This window comes from Colias eurytheme, chromosome 13 (genome assembly GCF_061535395.1).
Source record: "Colias eurytheme isolate Ceu_HAF_F1 chromosome 13, ilColEury1 Martin Lab GWU primary, whole genome shotgun sequence".
NCBI lineage: Eukaryota > Metazoa > Arthropoda > Insecta > Lepidoptera > Pieridae > Colias > Colias eurytheme.
The window spans coordinates 7,840,551-7,859,484 of record NC_142992.1 but is presented as its reverse complement, the minus strand read 5'-3'; the positions used below and the strand labels follow the sequence as shown (position 1 = coordinate 7,859,484).

General features: G+C 32.9%; 2 protein-coding genes across 2 annotated transcripts; one reads left to right on the top strand and one right to left on the bottom strand.

The window, feature by feature from the left end:
* Nucleotides 1-2,468: 2,468 nt before the first annotated feature.
* LOC149903538 (uncharacterized) lies at nucleotides 2,469-18,531 on the top strand. Its single transcript, XM_090109067.1, has 3 exons — nucleotides 2,469-2,716; nucleotides 16,496-16,714; nucleotides 16,938-18,531. The coding sequence occupies exons 1-3, from the start codon at nucleotides 2,588-2,590 to the stop codon at nucleotides 18,045-18,047; spliced, it is 1,458 nt and encodes a 485-aa protein (XP_089965193.1). The 5' UTR covers nucleotides 2,469-2,587; the 3' UTR covers nucleotides 18,048-18,531.
* On the bottom strand, nucleotides 8,340-13,504 carry LOC149903539 (uncharacterized). Its single transcript, XM_090108889.1, has 7 exons — nucleotides 13,455-13,504; nucleotides 11,887-12,011; nucleotides 11,271-11,387; nucleotides 10,777-10,958; nucleotides 9,677-9,787; nucleotides 8,833-9,251; nucleotides 8,340-8,676 (listed from the first exon to the last, which is right to left on the bottom strand). The coding sequence occupies exons 1-7, from the start codon at nucleotides 13,502-13,504 to the stop codon at nucleotides 8,340-8,342; spliced, it is 1,341 nt and encodes a 446-aa protein (XP_089965015.1).
* Nucleotides 18,532-18,934: the final 403 nt, after the last annotated feature.

Genomic DNA, 18,934 nt, shown 5'->3' with positions numbered 1-18,934 from the left:
TGGATGATAAAGATAAACAAATACGCCTTGAAAGATGTCGCTTACTGAAAACGCGCTCCGCTGGTAAAGCGTGGAAAAATATTTTTTTCACGAATTAAATTTTTTTTCAAATTGAGCAGTCTCATAACCGCCAAAACGATAGAGTTTACTCTTCTAGTCGCCGTGGAGCCACAGCAATTATCCCCCATCGACAAAAACCGGATTCAGTCATGGTTTGGCGTGGCATTTGCTCAACAGGCAAAACTCCTCTCGTTTTCGTAAAAAAAGGTGTGAAAATGAATCAAGAAATATACCGACGCGATATTTTGGAGAGTGTAGTTCTTCCTTGGAGCCAGCAGCACTTCGGTGACCAATTGTGGACTTTTCAACAGGACTCTGCTTCATCTCACAGGGCCTCAAATGTGCAGTAGTGATGTATGGACCATTACCCAGAGTTCATATAAGTTCCAAGCAATGGCCTTCATTTAGGGTAGACTGGGTACGATTGAAACAAAGGACGGTTGAAACAACACGAATATCTCGCAAACCGTTGGTGGGGCGGTTAGGGGTCCAAGGGGAAAATGAAGCGCACAACTGTTCTAAACACGAACCACAATGTTGCGTCGATCTCCGCGCGCTTCAGCTGATTTTATAAGACCCTATTATGTTTTTATGACCAAAAGTAAGTATTTTAGCTTGGAGATTTTTCCAATTATTGGCGTTTCTATTTAAGTGACAGTATTAAGTGTGCGTTTTTGTTTGAAGTGAATCTTGTGGAATATAACATTGTGACTAGTTTTTGTGTATCATGGTTGTTACAATTACTATAACTGTATTTTACCTAAAGTAGGAGTTGGGGACGGTTGAAACATTTTTTTTGGGTACGGTTGAAACATTGTTTTAATTATTTTTTGTATTTTTAGATGCCGATAGTACGTGTAAGAGAGATTTCGGGAAGATAAATAGACTTATCAAAGTATAAAGACGCGTATGAGGAAGTGAAAACCGGAGATCATTGCGAAAAGCAGCAAAGAAGCACAATTAATCGCTTCTTAGGTAAATTCAAATGCGAGATGACTCTGGCGAGCAAGAAAATAAAAAAATTGGATATAATAGAGGATATAACAATAGAAGGTATAATAATAGAGGGCGAAAACTCAAGAAGTCTACTATTTACACTGACACATCAGATAAGGAAGAGATAAGAAAAGAGCAAGATTTAATATTGAAACGAACAAGAGCTAAGCAAGTGAAGAAGCGATTGGATAGAGGAAAAAGGAAGAAGTTTGATGGAAGAAAATGTAAAAGTAGCAACAAAGAAGCAAAAAAGAAAAAAATACAATAGGAGATATCATCAGAAGATGAGGAGTAGGTACTTCTGTCTTGTTTGTATGTCACCATATTTAGAGAGCAGACCTTATTGTAAAAGAGTTACTTAATTATTGTTAGACTTACAATAAACAATCAATAAAACATATTTTAATGCTATATTTTGTATTATTCGCATAATTTTCAACTGACCCCAATCACTGTTTCAACCGCCCCTGGTATGGGGACGGTTGAAACAAATCGGATTCTTTTTTTTTATTTGATCTGCTATAAAAAATAATACACATGGAACTAAAATCATAACGCCTATTAGTAGACAGATACATGCTCTTTTATTTAACATATATTTTTCATCGCTCGGGTTATAAAAAGCAAAGTTATGGTCGTTATAAGTGAAATTGTTTCAACCGTACCCAGTCTACCCTACACCAGATCTTAATCAAATGGATTTCAGCGTATGATCAATTCTAGCGGCGAGGGCCTGTGCAACTTCACACAGAAGTGTAGACTCGCTGAAGACAACACTTACTTGTGAGTGGGACAAAATATCTGAATAGGAGGTACGGAAAATAGTCGAAAACTTCAGAAAACGTTTAAGCCTTTGTATTAAAGCTAAAGGTGCTTATTATGAAAATAAATAGATATTTACATTAAAATAATACTGTATTTCTATTATTTAGTAGTCACCGTTATACTGTGTAAAAGAAAAATAAAATAAATCGTAAAATAAGTTGTCAACGTATTTCAGAGCCACCCTGTATTAGCTTCACCTGTATGGTATGTTTGTAACTTCTTTGGGCGCGATTTTGACCCACTTTAAACGGCCAGATTTCGTTCAAACTTTGTAGATTTATTGAGGACCGATGACAATACACTAATTTGATAAAATTTTCTATTTTTTAGTTCGGTTTTCTATAAAAAGCGTGTTTTTTAGTTTTTTTAAACTATTATTATTACGTGAATAATTATAGATCGTCTTGTGTAATAGGTTCTTCACATTCAATTTTAATATTTTCTTCATTCATATGCATATTCAAATTACAGATATACGTACTAAAATAATAATAATGTTAAGGGTATAAAATTTAAGATTTTTAAAAATACGATGAAAAAATATAAAAAAAATTAAAAAGCTTCAATTTTTGTTCCAGAACCTTGACCCAGAATGCTGTGGAGCGCAGCGGCAGCAGTAAGATAGTTAAGATGGTCATTGAAAGTACCAAGGCACCATGGAAGAGGTAGCGGTGTGTGGGCGACAGATATAGGCCATCGCATTGGGATGAACGGGACGGACGATCGCGAGGAGATGGCGGTGGAGCTCGCTCTGAGCGTGGCTGTTACTGTCATCTCCGCTATTGGCTTGCTGCTGAACGTGTACATTCTATTCATCATTGTAATAACGAAACAGGTATGTATGAAGTTAATTTACCTGATTAATTAGTAGGTGAAGCTTTCGTTTCCATGGAAACGGCTGTTTACGAAATCAAGACAAAATTTTGCGAAATTACGTTCTTCGCTTATTGTGAGGTGAGCGTAGCTTATTCGTGTTGAAGCATGCTCTACTTCTTAAGTCTTTAGTTCTTACTTCTTTGATCTTTTATGTTTATCTAAGTTAAATTAGATTTATGTTAGAACATTTATCTAGAGGCGTAAATATTTTAACGATGTTTAAGATGGATGTTGATTAATAGATACTCTTGCAAATAATTTTAGCCAGTCATTTGTTTAAAATATTTTGGGCAGTCGTGTTACGTATATGTTGAAGAAAAAAAATATGTACATGAAAAATATTGTCACTCGGGGAGTCATTTTTTGGTTTTGTCGTCATGTTAAATAAAGTATCAATCTATGGTAGTCGAATTAATAAGTCATTAATTAGACAAAGGAGACATTTAATTATTTTTCTTTTAAATTTATTCATACAAAAAAGGCTTAAACAATTTATTTCGACGTGATTGCCGAACTGACTACCAAGAACGTTACGAAGAAAATGAAAACAAGTCCAAAAACATAATTAATATAACAAAACTCATTAAAACTTGATGTTTTGACTTTTGGCGTTCACGGTGTTTATACAATAGGTATATTCACTGATACCCGCAATGTCACTTTAAGTTTGTGTTTTAGTTGAGGGCCCGTTTCTCTTGATAAGATTTGACTTTTGTTGATTTAATTACGTACCTAAGACGTACCTTCAATATTATTAACCTTCTCTATATTTTATGTAATATAAAAAAAACCCTTTGAAAAAATGATACAGTGTGATTTCGTTTTGCGTGAGTCAGATTTAGCTTGTAGAATGTAGGTATTGTATAATGAAACAAAACATAATGAATTGTTAATATAATAATTAACTGTCAATTATGAATTGATTTTTCCTTATGAATTATTTTTACATTATCGAAATATAAAAATATTTAATACATTAGGGTGTAGGTATAACAATCAGCGTACACGTATTCGTCAATCAAATTGGAATAGTTAACAATTACATATATCAGCAAAACTTTATTAAACAACTAAATTATTAATTATATTGAATACTAAAACTTGACCATACAAGGAGCATACTGATATCACTGTGATCACAAGTAGGCAATAACAATGTATGTAATTGATACATTTAAAAAGGTTAACATTACAACTCGTTCCGGGCAATTTTGTTTGTAATTCCTTTGTAAGCAATTTATACGAGTTTTCTTTGTAAGGTAAACAATTTCTTTCGGCCTAAAGAAGTCAACCTTGGTCCTTAAACACTCGGGCAATTTGATCAAATCTGTTAAACTAGAGTTTCTAGCGGAAAATCTTTCTGTTACAATTTAAAAGGAATATGTTCCTTTTGAAGCAGAGACGTGTGAACGAGTAAATCTAATCTCAAATACCCCAGAGTGGTTGCAAATTCAATATGTTAGTTTTCTTTGCATTGCATATTCAGTCTGAATCTAATGCAGATCTAGCGTGAGTGTTTAGAACTTAAATGCTATGTACATAATAAAGTTTTGAGAATTAAACTGTAGTTTGTGGGCATTAAAATTTAAGTAATGGCAATTTGGAATTATTTTACATTGAATGACATGTACATAAAGTTGTGTGGTCATCTATTCGTACTTTACGCAAGAATTACAAAAAAAATATGTAACATAAATTGTTTACTTGAATTGGAAAAAATTTTGTTGATAATATTATATGTATCTACAATTCTACAGTATGAAAACATAATAAAAGCTCACCAATAGTTTCAACATACTTAAAAAGCATTTTCTTGAAATCTTCTATATGAACTGAGTCTTTATTTTGTTGTTATTATAACTAATTGCCATTTGTGCCCACCTGTAATTCAAGATTTAGTATGTAAGGGAGCTACGATGGGCAATTTTACCGCCTTTGTCTGCCCTCTTGACACGAAAAAACCCTAGTGGCTGAATGTGGAGTGTCATTGTCATTTGTTGAAAGTCATGCACCTTGAAAACCTTGTACCGTCGTTGAAATATTATAACCAATTAGATAAATCTTTAATATTAAAACTTCTTCATAAAAAAACGGTTCCAGCAAAGATAGAGCTACGAAAATTAGAGCAGTATTTATCTAGAAGATGTATTTAGATGCTTTGAATACTTTATAAATTTAATAGAAAAATATATCAAACAATTGTTTATTGGTGTTTTAGAAAAAAAAGATAGAAGAAGAAAAATTGTTACACGAAACTGCAGTTTCATCACAATTGATCATTGCACTCGATATTTCTTCGTAATTTTGAATAACAATTCCTGTAGTAAACCACTTTTTCACGAGCAAATACTAAAGTTTGAAATAAAACCCTCGAATATATTGTTATAACCATTTTGTGCGCCTCATTATCCTTGTTAGTCGGTTAATGGTGGTTCCCATACACTCGGAGGGCATAAAATCCCTTTAATTGACCCTTTTCTGTTAAACGAGCGCAAAATGGCGAAGATTAGGCAAAATATTAGAACAATAAAGAAGAATATGAATGTGGTTATGGTTTGGAGTAATATTTGCGTAAAATGAGTCAAGTATGTCTATAGTATTATGTTGATAAAGTAACAGTTGAGTACTTCATTGCTAAAAAAACAATACAAGATATTTCAAATAAAATATTTAAAGAAAGTCCATTGGAATAACTCAAGAAAGATAGACATATTATTATAGTTAAAGAAAATTAACAATTGCTTTGCAGTTGCGTTTAAGTTTGCGTTTTAATTTATTCATAATAAAGTAACAAAAATATAAATTTCGATATAGATTGCTACAACTTTAAAATTGCAAGTGGTTTAATTGAAAAAGTGAGAGCATTATTGCGCTCTTACGGACAGAACTTTTAAAAATATATTTGGTGAAATTGCAGTTCCACTTTTTAAATCTTGTTGAACGATTTTTAAAACTAACCTTTCTTAATGAATAAGTATAATATTTGTAAACATCAGAAACGGTTTTTTTTATTATAAGCATACAATTTTCATTTTAATCACCATTGCAACTAATTCAATTTTATAATTTACTAGCGGTCCGCCCTGGCTTCGCCCGTGGTACATATTTACGTTTTCTCTACATAAAAACCATCCTCGTACTTCAAGGAATATAATAAAAAAAGAATTATCGAAATCGGTTCAGCCGTTCTCGAGTTATGCGCTTACCAACACATTTTGCGATTCATTTTTATATATAAAGATTCCATAGAAATTTTATAAAAATTTGGCAAATTTAAAGGAAAATTTTATTTTTAATTTTAAATAAACTGGTTGTCATTCTCACAATGGCTTCACAACTTCAAATCGAGTAAAAATATAAGAAATACCATCGTTTTTGGGTAGCTAAGGTACAATAATTATTATTCATCAATCCAAAAATATACCAGACATTGTCTTCTACGACATTTTAGCTTCTCAATTAATTAAACACCGGAAAGTTAATTAAAACGTTCCGTGAAACCTTATATTTTGATCACGTTTTTATTTATGACGCCTCTTCATTGTTTGCCGTTCTTTTTCACTGCTCTTACAAAAGTTAATATACAGCTATTAAAGTCATCTGCAAATAACGTGACAAACATGCTCTTTTGAAAGCTTTTGAAAGCTTCAATGTAATAACTTTGCTATCACTTAAAACATAATTAGCCTCATAGAAAAATGTTTTAAGGAAAGTCGAGGTCTACTACTGCAGAGTAAGTGTTTACGAATTGTTGAACAATATAAATGGAAAAAGAGATAGGTATTTTTGCACTGAAACGGAACTCTATTCATTCAACTAATTTCATCTGCATTCTTATAGCAATCAGGAATAATGTACCTACTTTCGGCTTGAAAAGCAGTATCCATAGAAATGAAGCTGGCTAGATCTGCGGAAACACAAAACTTACAAGAACACTCGAGGCAATTTACACATATTGCGACAAGAAACAAGCCTTGAAGGTACAATGATCTCTGAGAGAAGCGTGCCAAAAAGGCTTCCAACGTTATCACTTTATTGCCAAGACAGCAGGTCTAAAATGTTAATAACGACAAAATGTTTCGTCATAATCCTCAGCGGAACATTTGCTAGGTAAACAGTTTGCTTCGGCACTGCGATAACGCTGTTCAGCTAAGCAGTAAGCTGTGATTATCACCAGCTTTGTAACCCGTTTATAGACATTTCGGCTTCCCGTGTTTACATTATACTATTAAATACATCCCTTACATTATTAATTCATTTATTTACAACATCCGTATTGGACCGTTATTTGGATTAAAGCACTCTCTTAAGTGAACGCTGGATCGTTGCTTAATAAGTAATTGTTAGTGTTATAATTATTTCTTATTTTCATATTGGTTATGACAATAAGAGATACCAAAAATATGGTAAAGAATACTAATTGCATCTTCATTCAGAACTAAAATCGAATTGATTATGCAAGCTCTCATCCTAATTTTTCAGCATTATCAAGAATTAATACGTTTTTATAATCTATGCTAATAATATAAAGCTGAAGAGTTTGTTTGTTTGAACGCGCTAATCTCGGGAACTACTGGTCCGATTTGAAAAATTCTAAATAGCTAGTTTAGACTATAAGTGTAAGCAAAAAGTTCGTACGATACAGAGTTAGTTCCTTAAACTACAAAAGGTTTAACCAATAATTTTTCATTAAGATAACAAAGATACTACTGTTCAGGCACCAAATGAACGAATAAATCGCAATAGAACACTAATTACACGATTTGATTAACACAAAGAAGCTTAATTGTTATTTACGCTGGCTTTCAATCCTCCACAAAGTTTTAATGTTGATTCAGATTTATATTCACTCGACCAACCTGAAACGCTTCCTACCGGTCTTTTAATTATTACAACTGTAATCATCGCCAGGAATATTGCTTAAAGATACAGAACTACGAAGATATCTTTAATGAATAAGCAATACCTATCTACTACTTTCTGTAGCGTTTATGCGGAAAATTATAGATTTTTAGTTGTCTTTTTAGAGCGTTTTTTTAATTGCATTTTAATAGCACCTTTTCTAAACATTCCAATAAATTAATGAACACATCAATGAGATGTGTAGTTATAGTATATAATGCATTTTTGTTTTTTTTTTTCTGCATATATAGTTTACGTAGGTTCCAATTTGTTATTAACTTTAATTAATTCATGAACTAAAATGAAACAGTAACAAGCCTCAAAATATATTATATCCAAAACATAAATTATTTATGTATCTTTACTTTTTATATCGAACGCATAAAAGCTTTGTCTATAACGCGATAAGGCAGGTTTTTGAAGCCATATTATGAATATAAAAAATAAGCGTCGATTTAGCAATTTTTATGCAAAATTTGGCTTGAATTGAAACCTTTTGTGTTTAGATCAATATGAAGAACAGTATTTACCTATTATTTAACAGTTTAGTAAGCAAATATATTCCTGAAATATAGTAATTAAAAGTATTTAAGGAAACTCGCATGTTCGATAAATAATTTATAACAAAAACGAAAAGAAACAATAACTACAAATAAAAAAAGAACATAAACACGATAAGCTCAGGACATCGTAGTGGAAATCATTAATTTCAAAAATGTAGTGTCCGTTAGTTCTCTGAAATGGAACGTATTTTTATTTTCATTGCTAATTGTTTTCATAACATCTTCATGTGTTTTATAAATTGTTGTGTCTGGATATGTGTTGCTTAATGAGCGCAATTTCGACATTAAATCCTGAATATTCGTTAGTGTAAACTTTTTGCTCTTGTTACTTTCGATTTTATTCAAATTGTTATCTCTCTTCTTTCTTATGGGTATTCCTTTTATATCTTCTTCGTAATCTTCTTCACTTTGCTTTTCATTCTTCTTTAGTTTTTCTCTGCTATCATCCCTTAAACTAAAAAGTATGTGAATAAATGATCGTACTTTCTACATTTTCTCAAAAAAAAAAAACTAAAGGCTAACAGAAACGGATTTTTTGCTGTATATAAAAGCTATAAACTTAGAATGATTTCATTTGAATTATGACACTATAATGGTACATCGTACTAACCTTGGTTCGTCATATTTATCAAGGAGTAGCTTTTCGTTGAACGCGTCCATTTCCTCTTTAATATCTTTTCGTATGTTTGTCATAGCATTTTGGAACATTGGTGGTGTGGCTGTTGTAAGGCTTGGTCTAAATTGTGTTGGCATTGGTCTTGGTCTGCTTGGTCTACTCGGTCTGACAGGACCAGGTCTGGGCGTGATGGGAGACGGTAGAGTTGGTATTTCATTATACGCATCAAAGTCATCTCTAGTTAATGCGTCTGGCTTTCTGAATAATGCTTTCCAGTTACTGGGATGGTGAATGGCTTGGTCTGGTACAGCCAGACGTAGAGAATTAATTGAAGATGGCTCGTCAAATGGTGGAACGTCGACTGATATTCTGGGTAGCATGCGTCTCCCGCTTTCTGGTGTAGTTTGTGTTGGCTGCAAAATATATAAAATATATAATTTTGGTAAGGATATATAGGGTCTTGTAACTAACAATGTTCAATACGTTTTTTATTAATGATACCTCTATATGTGCAAATAAAGAACGTGTAAGAGCAAAGAAAGAATTGTTGTCATAACATGTACCTATTGACGCTTTATCCATCGATGGATGGGAACGATAGATGGATAAGGTTTCTAAATCATACATAAAATTTTTCAAAAGTTCACAATAATGATGATCGAGTTATTAAACTTAGCACCAATAGAGTTCACCGTGAATATATATATACCGTGAAACTATATATATATAACTATATACCTCCGAAGGGATTTAGAAGTGACTACTCAATTATGCTATGATAAATATTTTTATGTTTATTAAATTTTGTATAAGATAGTTTAAAACAAAATTTAATAACCTTCGGTCTCTCTTGTAGTCGTCGCTGCGCTTCTGCTGCTTTTCGCATATTTATAATACTTTGAACAGCTTTCATTTGATCCAGAGGCTGTGATGGGTAGCGACTCATTATCTAAAATTAAAATAAATAATCAAAACTCTTTATTTAAAGTGATTACTGATTACCCTAAAACAGCAATTAATTTTCCCGCCTAAGATAATATTATCCTTCATCCTTTGTGAACTCAAAGGTGTAGTTTAAATAATGTAGGCTTCACCGTTGTTAAGTTTATCGAAACAAATTATTAATTAACACACCTTTTAGAAAGCATTAAGAATTTATTATTATTAAAATATCAATTAAGACCTGGATCATATTATATAAATTAGTATAGGTAAGTGCATTATAATATCATGCTCCAAATTGATCTAATTATTTAGCATTAGCTTTATTACCATACTAATCTAATGTTGATCAATTCGAGTTGTCTTAATTATACAGGGTGTCCCAAAAAGTAGTGATGAACGGACGATACTACGGTCGTACTCGGCGATAGGTGAAAAATTGAAAAAAACGTCATAATTCCGAAAATACGAAAAATTGCATAACATACATGGGAGTGATTCGGATAGCCCTCTAGGTCGTCTACCTCCCAGCTTCCGTTCATCACTACTTTTTGGGACACCCTGTATAATTCTATTAAGCTTTATTAAAGGGACTAAATTACATTACACACATAATATATTTGTTTACAAAATCTATCTGGTATCCCTGACGTCACCTGGGTTGACCAGAATATAATCTCGTTCAGGAATAATGTAGCTGATGAAATTTGAGATTTTTATTATCCATTGCAAACATACAAATCATCAAATACACTGGATGTAAATAATATAGACATACTAGCCGGGATGAACCTGATTTAAAACAAAAGTATTCGACACTTTGGAAAAATGTATCTATCTGCCGTAGTTATAACAATGTTTGATTTTTGCAATTATGTTATTATTTGTTTTTGAGTTAAATCGTCACAAACAGTCATTAAAAACCTGTTCGAAGTATTAATATAGATGAATAACTTATATAAATATAAGTTAAGATATAAAAAAATATATATTTACGTCAGCAACTGCCAGCTCGGGGGTAACAATTTCACTTTTAGAAGTATCGCCGGGAGGTTTAGCGGTCAGTTTCATAAGAGCACCTTCAAAGTTGTTTTTGTCGTTCGATTGAAAAATAGAATCATCCAATCGTCTCCCAGATCTTAAGGTTGTCGTTTCATCTTCTGAACCGCCAGTTATAACTGAAAGAGACATTATATTTCCTATATTTTACACCTATTTATTAAAATATTGGAGTTAATAAAGCAAAGTTACTGTGGGCTCACCCAAATTACAAATTGATACTCGAAAAACCTATAAAGTCTATTAATATTAAGTCGATAGCCGAAGTACTTCTAATATTTAGTACGAACCCTTTGCTTTCAAAAAGTGCTAGTGATTTCAAAATTGTGTTTCGTCGTCTAACAATAATAAAGATTAACAATCAATATATAAGAATTAAATATTAATACACAAGAATTTAAAGGACTCCTCTTCTATAAGCTATCACTTACGATTCTGGTCCCCGATATGCCCCGCTACGGGCATACGTCCACTCCTGCGCCAGTCTATGTCGTCAGCGATCTCGTCATCAAAAACACCTCGTTTGAGGTAAATGGATACATTCGTCTCTGTAATAATAGAAAGTAGTTAATTACGAGATATCTGTTGTTATTTTTTGAGAAATTAATAGGTATTAGTAGTCCCTTAAGTCAATTTTGACTATTTTATATTGTAAAATGTTACGTAAAAGCAGATATCTTTTTGAGTTTGCTCTATTCAGTCGTAAAATTTTGTTTAATTTATTAAATGAGCTCTATTTTGAAGCTAGTGTGAATTTAATTATAAGTGATTAAACTTAATTATTGATACACCTGAGACACTTTATACTAAATACCTGCCTACAGCTCATAAAAAAATTACCTAAAGCGTTATACCTCAATATTATTACATCATAAAATAACAACTTAATTTCCTAACCATCGATACTTTTTCGACATAGTTTTAATAACATTAAGACAACCTAAGATGTGAGATATACGTATAACTCGATCATAAACATTGAACAAAACCGCAATAAATCACTATCATATATGTTCTTCCAAAGCAAGAAAGCTCGAAATAGATGACCTTTCAAATCGACGTACTCAGCCAACGAGTAATTGTAGCCGAGAGCGATGCCAGACATGGAGGCGGTGACCAGCGAGCAGCAAACCGCTGAACTGATGCAGCATGACATTGTAAATGTCCATAATCTGAAACCATGTGATTAGTGGAACATCTCGTATACTTAGGGCGTAGTTCAGTCACATTTTGAATTCAATTTCAAGTCATTTTATTGCATGAATGTATTTTATTCTTTTTAGAAAATAATAGCTGTAAACTGTCTCGCGTTTTGAATTCAAATTTAAGTTGTTTTCCGTCTAATTAGATGTTTAAATTGTTATTCGGTAAGCTGGTTTATATATTTTTTTAGGTATATAAAGTGTATGATAATAATTGAAGTGAACACTTTATGTTTGTTAACAAATTGCGAGATGAGAGAACAGACAAACCTCCTTCATTGATGTTTGAACTATCTACTTTGGTACAATAGGTTTTCCGGTTTCTACAAAAATACTCTCGATCTATCTTAAAATTTCCCCAAGGGCTATGTTAGATAAATTGTTATATAGGTACAATCAAGGGTACAATATACACTATATACTTTTGTGACAAGTAACAATTTTGATAGATATCCCTTATATGTGTTTTTTTCTATTTAGAATTATTGTTTGTTGTGTTTCTTTCGTAATTAAATGTAGGTAGCCAATTTCCTTATAAGAACTTTATTTCACATTTATACCAAATCAAATATCAAATTGAAGCATGTATGTACCACATGACAAGACAAGAGTGAATAGGCTATATCTAGGCAGGCATGCCCTTTCATTGACTGCATCACTATTTACCATCAGGTAATGGTGTAGTATTTGACTGCACCATTACCTGATGCCTGGCTATTTCTAAGAAAAAAAAAACACATATTACGAAGTACATAGGTATTTAGTTACAACGCAGTACTACAATGTACACGGATAATATAATACCATAATGTAGGCACAGAACAAGTGTATTGTTTAAAATACAAAAGTCAAGTTGCAACTCCTAGATTCGAAACATATTTGAACAGCAGTAGCTCCAGTTGTTTGAATATGTTTATATTCATCTCGTAACTTCTGTTTCATCGCAAACTTCCGATTTTATTCCAGCTTCCGAGACAATATTGCATTGCAATGTGACTCAATATGAAGTTAATGCAACACATTTATACTGAATTACATAAAACAGACATGAGAAAAATTTAAATTGTTTTACGGTGTTGGATATTTAGCTAAAAATTCGCACTAAAAAACGGATAGAAGATTGTAATGTGAAAAATGATGCGGTCGCACATGATCAATGAATTTTTTTTTGCAGGCACTTTTATTACTCTGATCTACTATCATGTTATAAATGCCACATAACCCGATGCACTATCCAATGATTGACTGATTTATTAAATTTTCTAGAAAGTGTTATAAAATATCTTTTAATATATATCACGTAAGTACATATACATATATGTATATTTTGATCTCGAATACAGGAACAGTTTTCTTTGTACTAAATTGTGGTGGGTATCTGTTGTTTGAATAAAATATTTTCATAGCATTTACCTTTGAATAAGATCTATCATCCAACCACAGCACGTGAATATACAGCACATGGTGTTTAAAATACGTCATTTACGCCAAATAACTAATTTTCTTGTCCTAAAAATAGTTAAAATATAAGCAAAAAACAATCAGGGTCAAATAAAGTATAATATAGCAGTATTTATTTACAATTTTATACTGAGAAGAATCGATATCTATATCGATTCAATCACAGTCATAATTTTGTTATCATCACCGAGATTTACATCCTTAATTCATAGCCTTAAACTAAATAAATAAATATTTTTCAAAACTAAATTCTCTTCATGACCATATTTACAACTTTAATCAAATAAGACTGACAATCTCAAGTCATGTGAAAGAGGTTGATTTTTAAAATATCGACACAGACTTTATAAATTCATAATAGAAAATCAATAAGATCTGAATAAAACAAGCGATACAAGATATCAAAACAAACACGCTTATTTGAAATAAGATGTTTAAAATCCATGAAGATCACGAAGATGCATCAAGTAGGTTACCGGATGCTGTTCGAGGAATGTTCGATCGATTTGCGGAAACTGCACGACTTGCTATATCCTATTTCTTTAGAAAGCTTTTAAAAGTGAATTCTGTTTTGTTTATCATTCAAAATATAGTAAGAAACCTATTTCAGACACCAGTCCCTCACAACACTAAATAATAAGCTCACAATGTACATATTTGCAAACAATGTACCTACCTATTGCTGTGGAAAGTCAAATTACCTTATATTTTATTTAAATAAGTTTTTGTTGGAGGCTAGTTGGTGTATTAATGCAGGAAATAAGGCCAAACGTTTTCAGTTTTCAAACATTTTCAGACAGACCTCCTGTGAATTGCAAACACGTCAAAAAATACTTAGGCAAATGGTTGTAGAAGCTTTCAAGTTACGTGCATAAATAAATTCTACAATGGTATTAATTTACATAGATCAGCTCTACGCTCCAATTTTACAAGATTGCATGATTGTACATACCCATTTTTTCCATAATATGAATGCAACAAACAACTAAGATTTATATATATATGTATAAATATTTTTCCAAACGCCGCTTATCATTTCTACCCATGTGAAAACGAACGAATCCAGACTCGACCATTTATCGATGTATATTAAAACACAAGCTTTCCGCCTGCGGCTTCGCCCGCTTTTTCAAAGAAAAATCCGCATAGTTCACGTTCCCGTGGGATTTCCGGGATAAAACCTAATGTTAATCCAAATTACCCTCTATATGTGTGCTAAGTTTCATTGTAATCGGTTCAGTAGTATTTGCGTGAAAGAGTAACAAACACACACATATACATCCTCACAAACTTTCGCATTTATAATATTAGTAAGATAGTAGGATTTCTGCAAAAGTTCAAATCTAGGTGTGACGTTTAGCCACTGTTAATTCTATTGTCTGTAAAACATTCAATTAACTATTCCCTTTTGAAGCATGATAGGTCCCGCAAGGTACATTTCTGAACAGAGCTGAATATTTTATAAATTCTAGTGGCTTTATGAAACCTCATTCCGGCGTCTATTTCAGTAACCCTTGCTGTTTTTGCTAATTAAAACGCATACCTTGCCTTACGTAAAACCAAATTAATGCTAAATACACAATCATAACTATATTAAGGAATATTTGGGTCGTGTATTTATTAAATTATAAACATAAGTTAGTGTATGGAATTTCAATTTAATTTGGGTATAATAGGTAAGCTCTAGGAATGTGTTACAAAACAGATTAATAGTTAGAAGTTAATTGATTGATTTTCAGGCTGATTTAATTGGGTTGCAAATAATAGGTTTTGCGGTTCAAGTTCATTGTGACGTAATTTTATATATTACAATTGGCTTGTTTCCACTGGAAATAGCCACAGTTGCACAAAACTTGGACAAGAGAACATTTTATATGTTATGCAATAGGTATATGATTTATTTGAGCACAAAAGACTGGAAATATATGAAATTCTAAAAAACCTTGTTGTGGAAATTTTTGCTCATCCAAACCTACTAGAGTAGGACATAATTGAAACGAAGTGATAATATTAAAAAAAATCTTTTGATAAAGTGCTATTATACAAATATAAATTTAATCTAAGCTAGATTCAATTTATATTTGTCTTCTATTAATCTTCTTCTTGTCTTGATGGTAAACGCATTTTCTTACCTGAAAATATTTTTATGTTTCATAATCAATTTAATTATATCATAAATTAAGTGTTGATGTTACATTGTGAGTGTTGTTGACATTAATTATACTATTGTGTAACTTCACTTCTTTATTTTAAAAATATTAAAAAGAGAAAAATCAGCAACTGATTATAGTTCGCTAATAATATTGTTCAAGTACTTTATTATTAGATTGATAGGTTTCAACTGAAACGACTTCGGAGAACTGTTTATAAATAGAAATGCATTTAATTGAAAATCGTTTCCATAAATCCTGCCTCATTTTAACGAGAGCATTATCGCACAAATTATATTTTTCGACAATAATCAGTGTACAAGAGTACTCAATTGTCAATAACATGACTGTTGTTGAAATAAACATAGACGATTTTGAAATCCCAATATCATTTTATTATGTGTACTAACTAGTAGATTTTCAAACGTAGGAATACATTTTTTTTTACAAACGAAACCTACATATTCTGAGTGATTTTTATTCATATTACATAAGTGTGTTTATGTATTTTTCTTTACATAAAGTGAAGTTCACTCATATAACATATTCAATTGCTTATTTCGCATATCATCAGCTGTATTTAATAAAAACAGCCAATAAAAGGAACAGTCAGAAAAATTACGTTACTTAATATATAATTTGAACGATTAAAAAAAGTCGTGTCTCAAAAGCTTTTAATTAAATCTTACAAATTATTAAGACCATGCGTAAATAACCAGTCACGCTTTCACAAAAAAAAATAACTTCACAATAGTTTTTCACAAAAAATGCTTCAAAATGAGAACCTCCATGGTTGTTGAGAACGTTGTTTCAAAATAAGGAAACGGTTGCTTTTTTTTTCAGCCAGCATCAGCATCATCAGTGCTGTTGGTGCATCTCGGAGCAGTGGGTGCGTTGGCGAGCGGCGCCGCGCTGTGTGGGGGGAGTGGTGCGTGTGTGTGCGGGGCATTATTACATGCACTACACCCCTTGCAGCTGTGGACCGTGTGTGGCCTGCACGCAGACAGGGCCGCTGCGATAGCCGCTCCCTTGCATTATGCCGCTATTGTTTCTGCGAAGAAGGTACGGTTCTTGGAATAAGATGTGTTTATAGTAGTAAACCCAGTAAGATTAAGAGAATATGGGGAGATATAATTATGGCTTACCTATCAGTTACTTCATTCCTCATCCATATTCCATCGTAGATTTAAGTTACTTTAATTACGATTTTTATTTCATCCCTTTCCATCTGCAATGAAGATGAAAGAGCTTTTGAAGAATTGATCAGACAATATTATTTTTGCAGGTACTAATTTGTGTAGCCAGTGGATGGATTGCAACTGCTGCTCTTCTGGCACCTCTTGCTGCGGCTCAGCCTCCCCTAGCCTATAGTGCTGGACTGGGAGGGTGTGCTCCTGATTGCGGCGCTGGACCATCCGCACTCGCATTCTGCTTAGTATACGCCCTGTTGACTTTACTTCTGCCAACCGCCTTGGTACTTGCATGTAGTCTGAAAATTTTACGCATCGCTCGTTATCACAGACACCGAATAGCTGCAGCTATTTACGAAGTGACATTATCTGCCCAAGTGACTGTTACCCACCAACGTAACCCATTCTCACCGCCACCACCTCCACGACGAAGAGCACTTTCAGCAGTTCTTCAACCGCTAGGATCGCTAGCTATACTATATTTCCCGTATTACTGTATTTTAATATGGCCAGCTGTTGCGGTTCCACCAAGACTTCTAGCTGCGTTATCGGTAGCTCTTTTATCAGCTGCGCCCCCTGTAAATGGTGTCTTATATGGTATTCGAAGTCGCGCTTTAAAAGATTCATTGCGGAACTATAAACGAAAACGGATGACAAAAAGCGAAGTCACTCAGGAAATTCAGGCACGAACACCAAGCGCATGTGGTTCTAGACGCCCTTCTTTATCAGCTGGTTCTGGTTGTATACGGCCGCCGACAACTCGGAGACTATCAGATGCAGCGGCTATGGGTGCCCGAGGGAGTGAACGTCCGGCTCCAAGAGCTGCTTCTTGTAACATGCTCCAGGACCAGCAAGACGAGGAAGCACACACAGCCAGAAATCGAACCTCTGCTATACCTTTAATACGCGCACCTCCCCATGTTGTCCTTGGTCGAGCACTCGGACTTGAAGAAGGCATGAACAGAGACCGTCGTCGACGCCAATCCCCAAGAATCACTGTAACCCGAGCAATGTCTGATGAAAGCGAATCACCATCTCGTCGTCCACTTTGTAGACAGCATTCTCGCTCTAGTGGGGCTCTTCTTGGCACTATGTCATATTCCCCTGCACTTTCTGAAAATGTAAAACTAGAAAGTTCTGCTGATGAACAATTATTACTGTCATGGCCACAGCGCGCTCAAAATAATAAACATGACGTTTTATAAAACGGGTAAAAATAAAATGTAGGAATAAATTAAAATGCGCATAACAAAGACAATAAAATGTGCATGAAGTTGAGCCCAGTTGATAATGTTATCTGTAAGATTAATTTTACTATGCTTTGTATTTTCTCCCCGACCAAACTGTGACCAAAGATGTTTCCTATCTCTTTACTATTCTATATAGGTGTAATGATTTTATCTTACAGGGTTCCTCCATATCGTTAGCTTTACTGAAGTATTATTATTGTGCGTACTGTTAACTCATAATATTCCATAGAGTTAGAAAGAATTAAGAAACTGTTGAATACCTATATTTTATTTGTAAATCTGTGGATTATATATTTAAATAAAAATAACGTGTAATTTGTGGATATATTGTATGCAATGTTGATCTAGTCTCATAGTTTATTTGTAATATGTAAAAAGGTAAAAAGTCTACGCTTTTCTGTCTTAGTCGCCGTCCAAATTTTGGAAAGTAACCGCATTGCAATTTGTTTCATTAACCATTTTTTTTTAAATACTTGTCCATTGTATGCATAAAATCTGAGTTCAGGCTTTATCTAATTAATTTATGTATTTACTTATTTCTTTATTCATAATTATTAATGTAACATTCCTGAATGTTCTGTTTGTTGAGACAATTAATGTAAGTTAGAGATTAGGGATGTAACGATACCGATACCGATACCGATATATCGGCCGATATATCGGCAAGCCGATATATCGGTATCGCCGATAATAAATCAACCGATACCGATATTTTTTTTATTAAATTCTTTCTTTTCTTTTATGTTTTTGCATTGTATTCATTCATATTGTTTTATTTCTGTTTCTGTAATAGTGTTAAGGAAGAGCGGAACCTCCTAACACAAGCATTTTATTTGCTTACT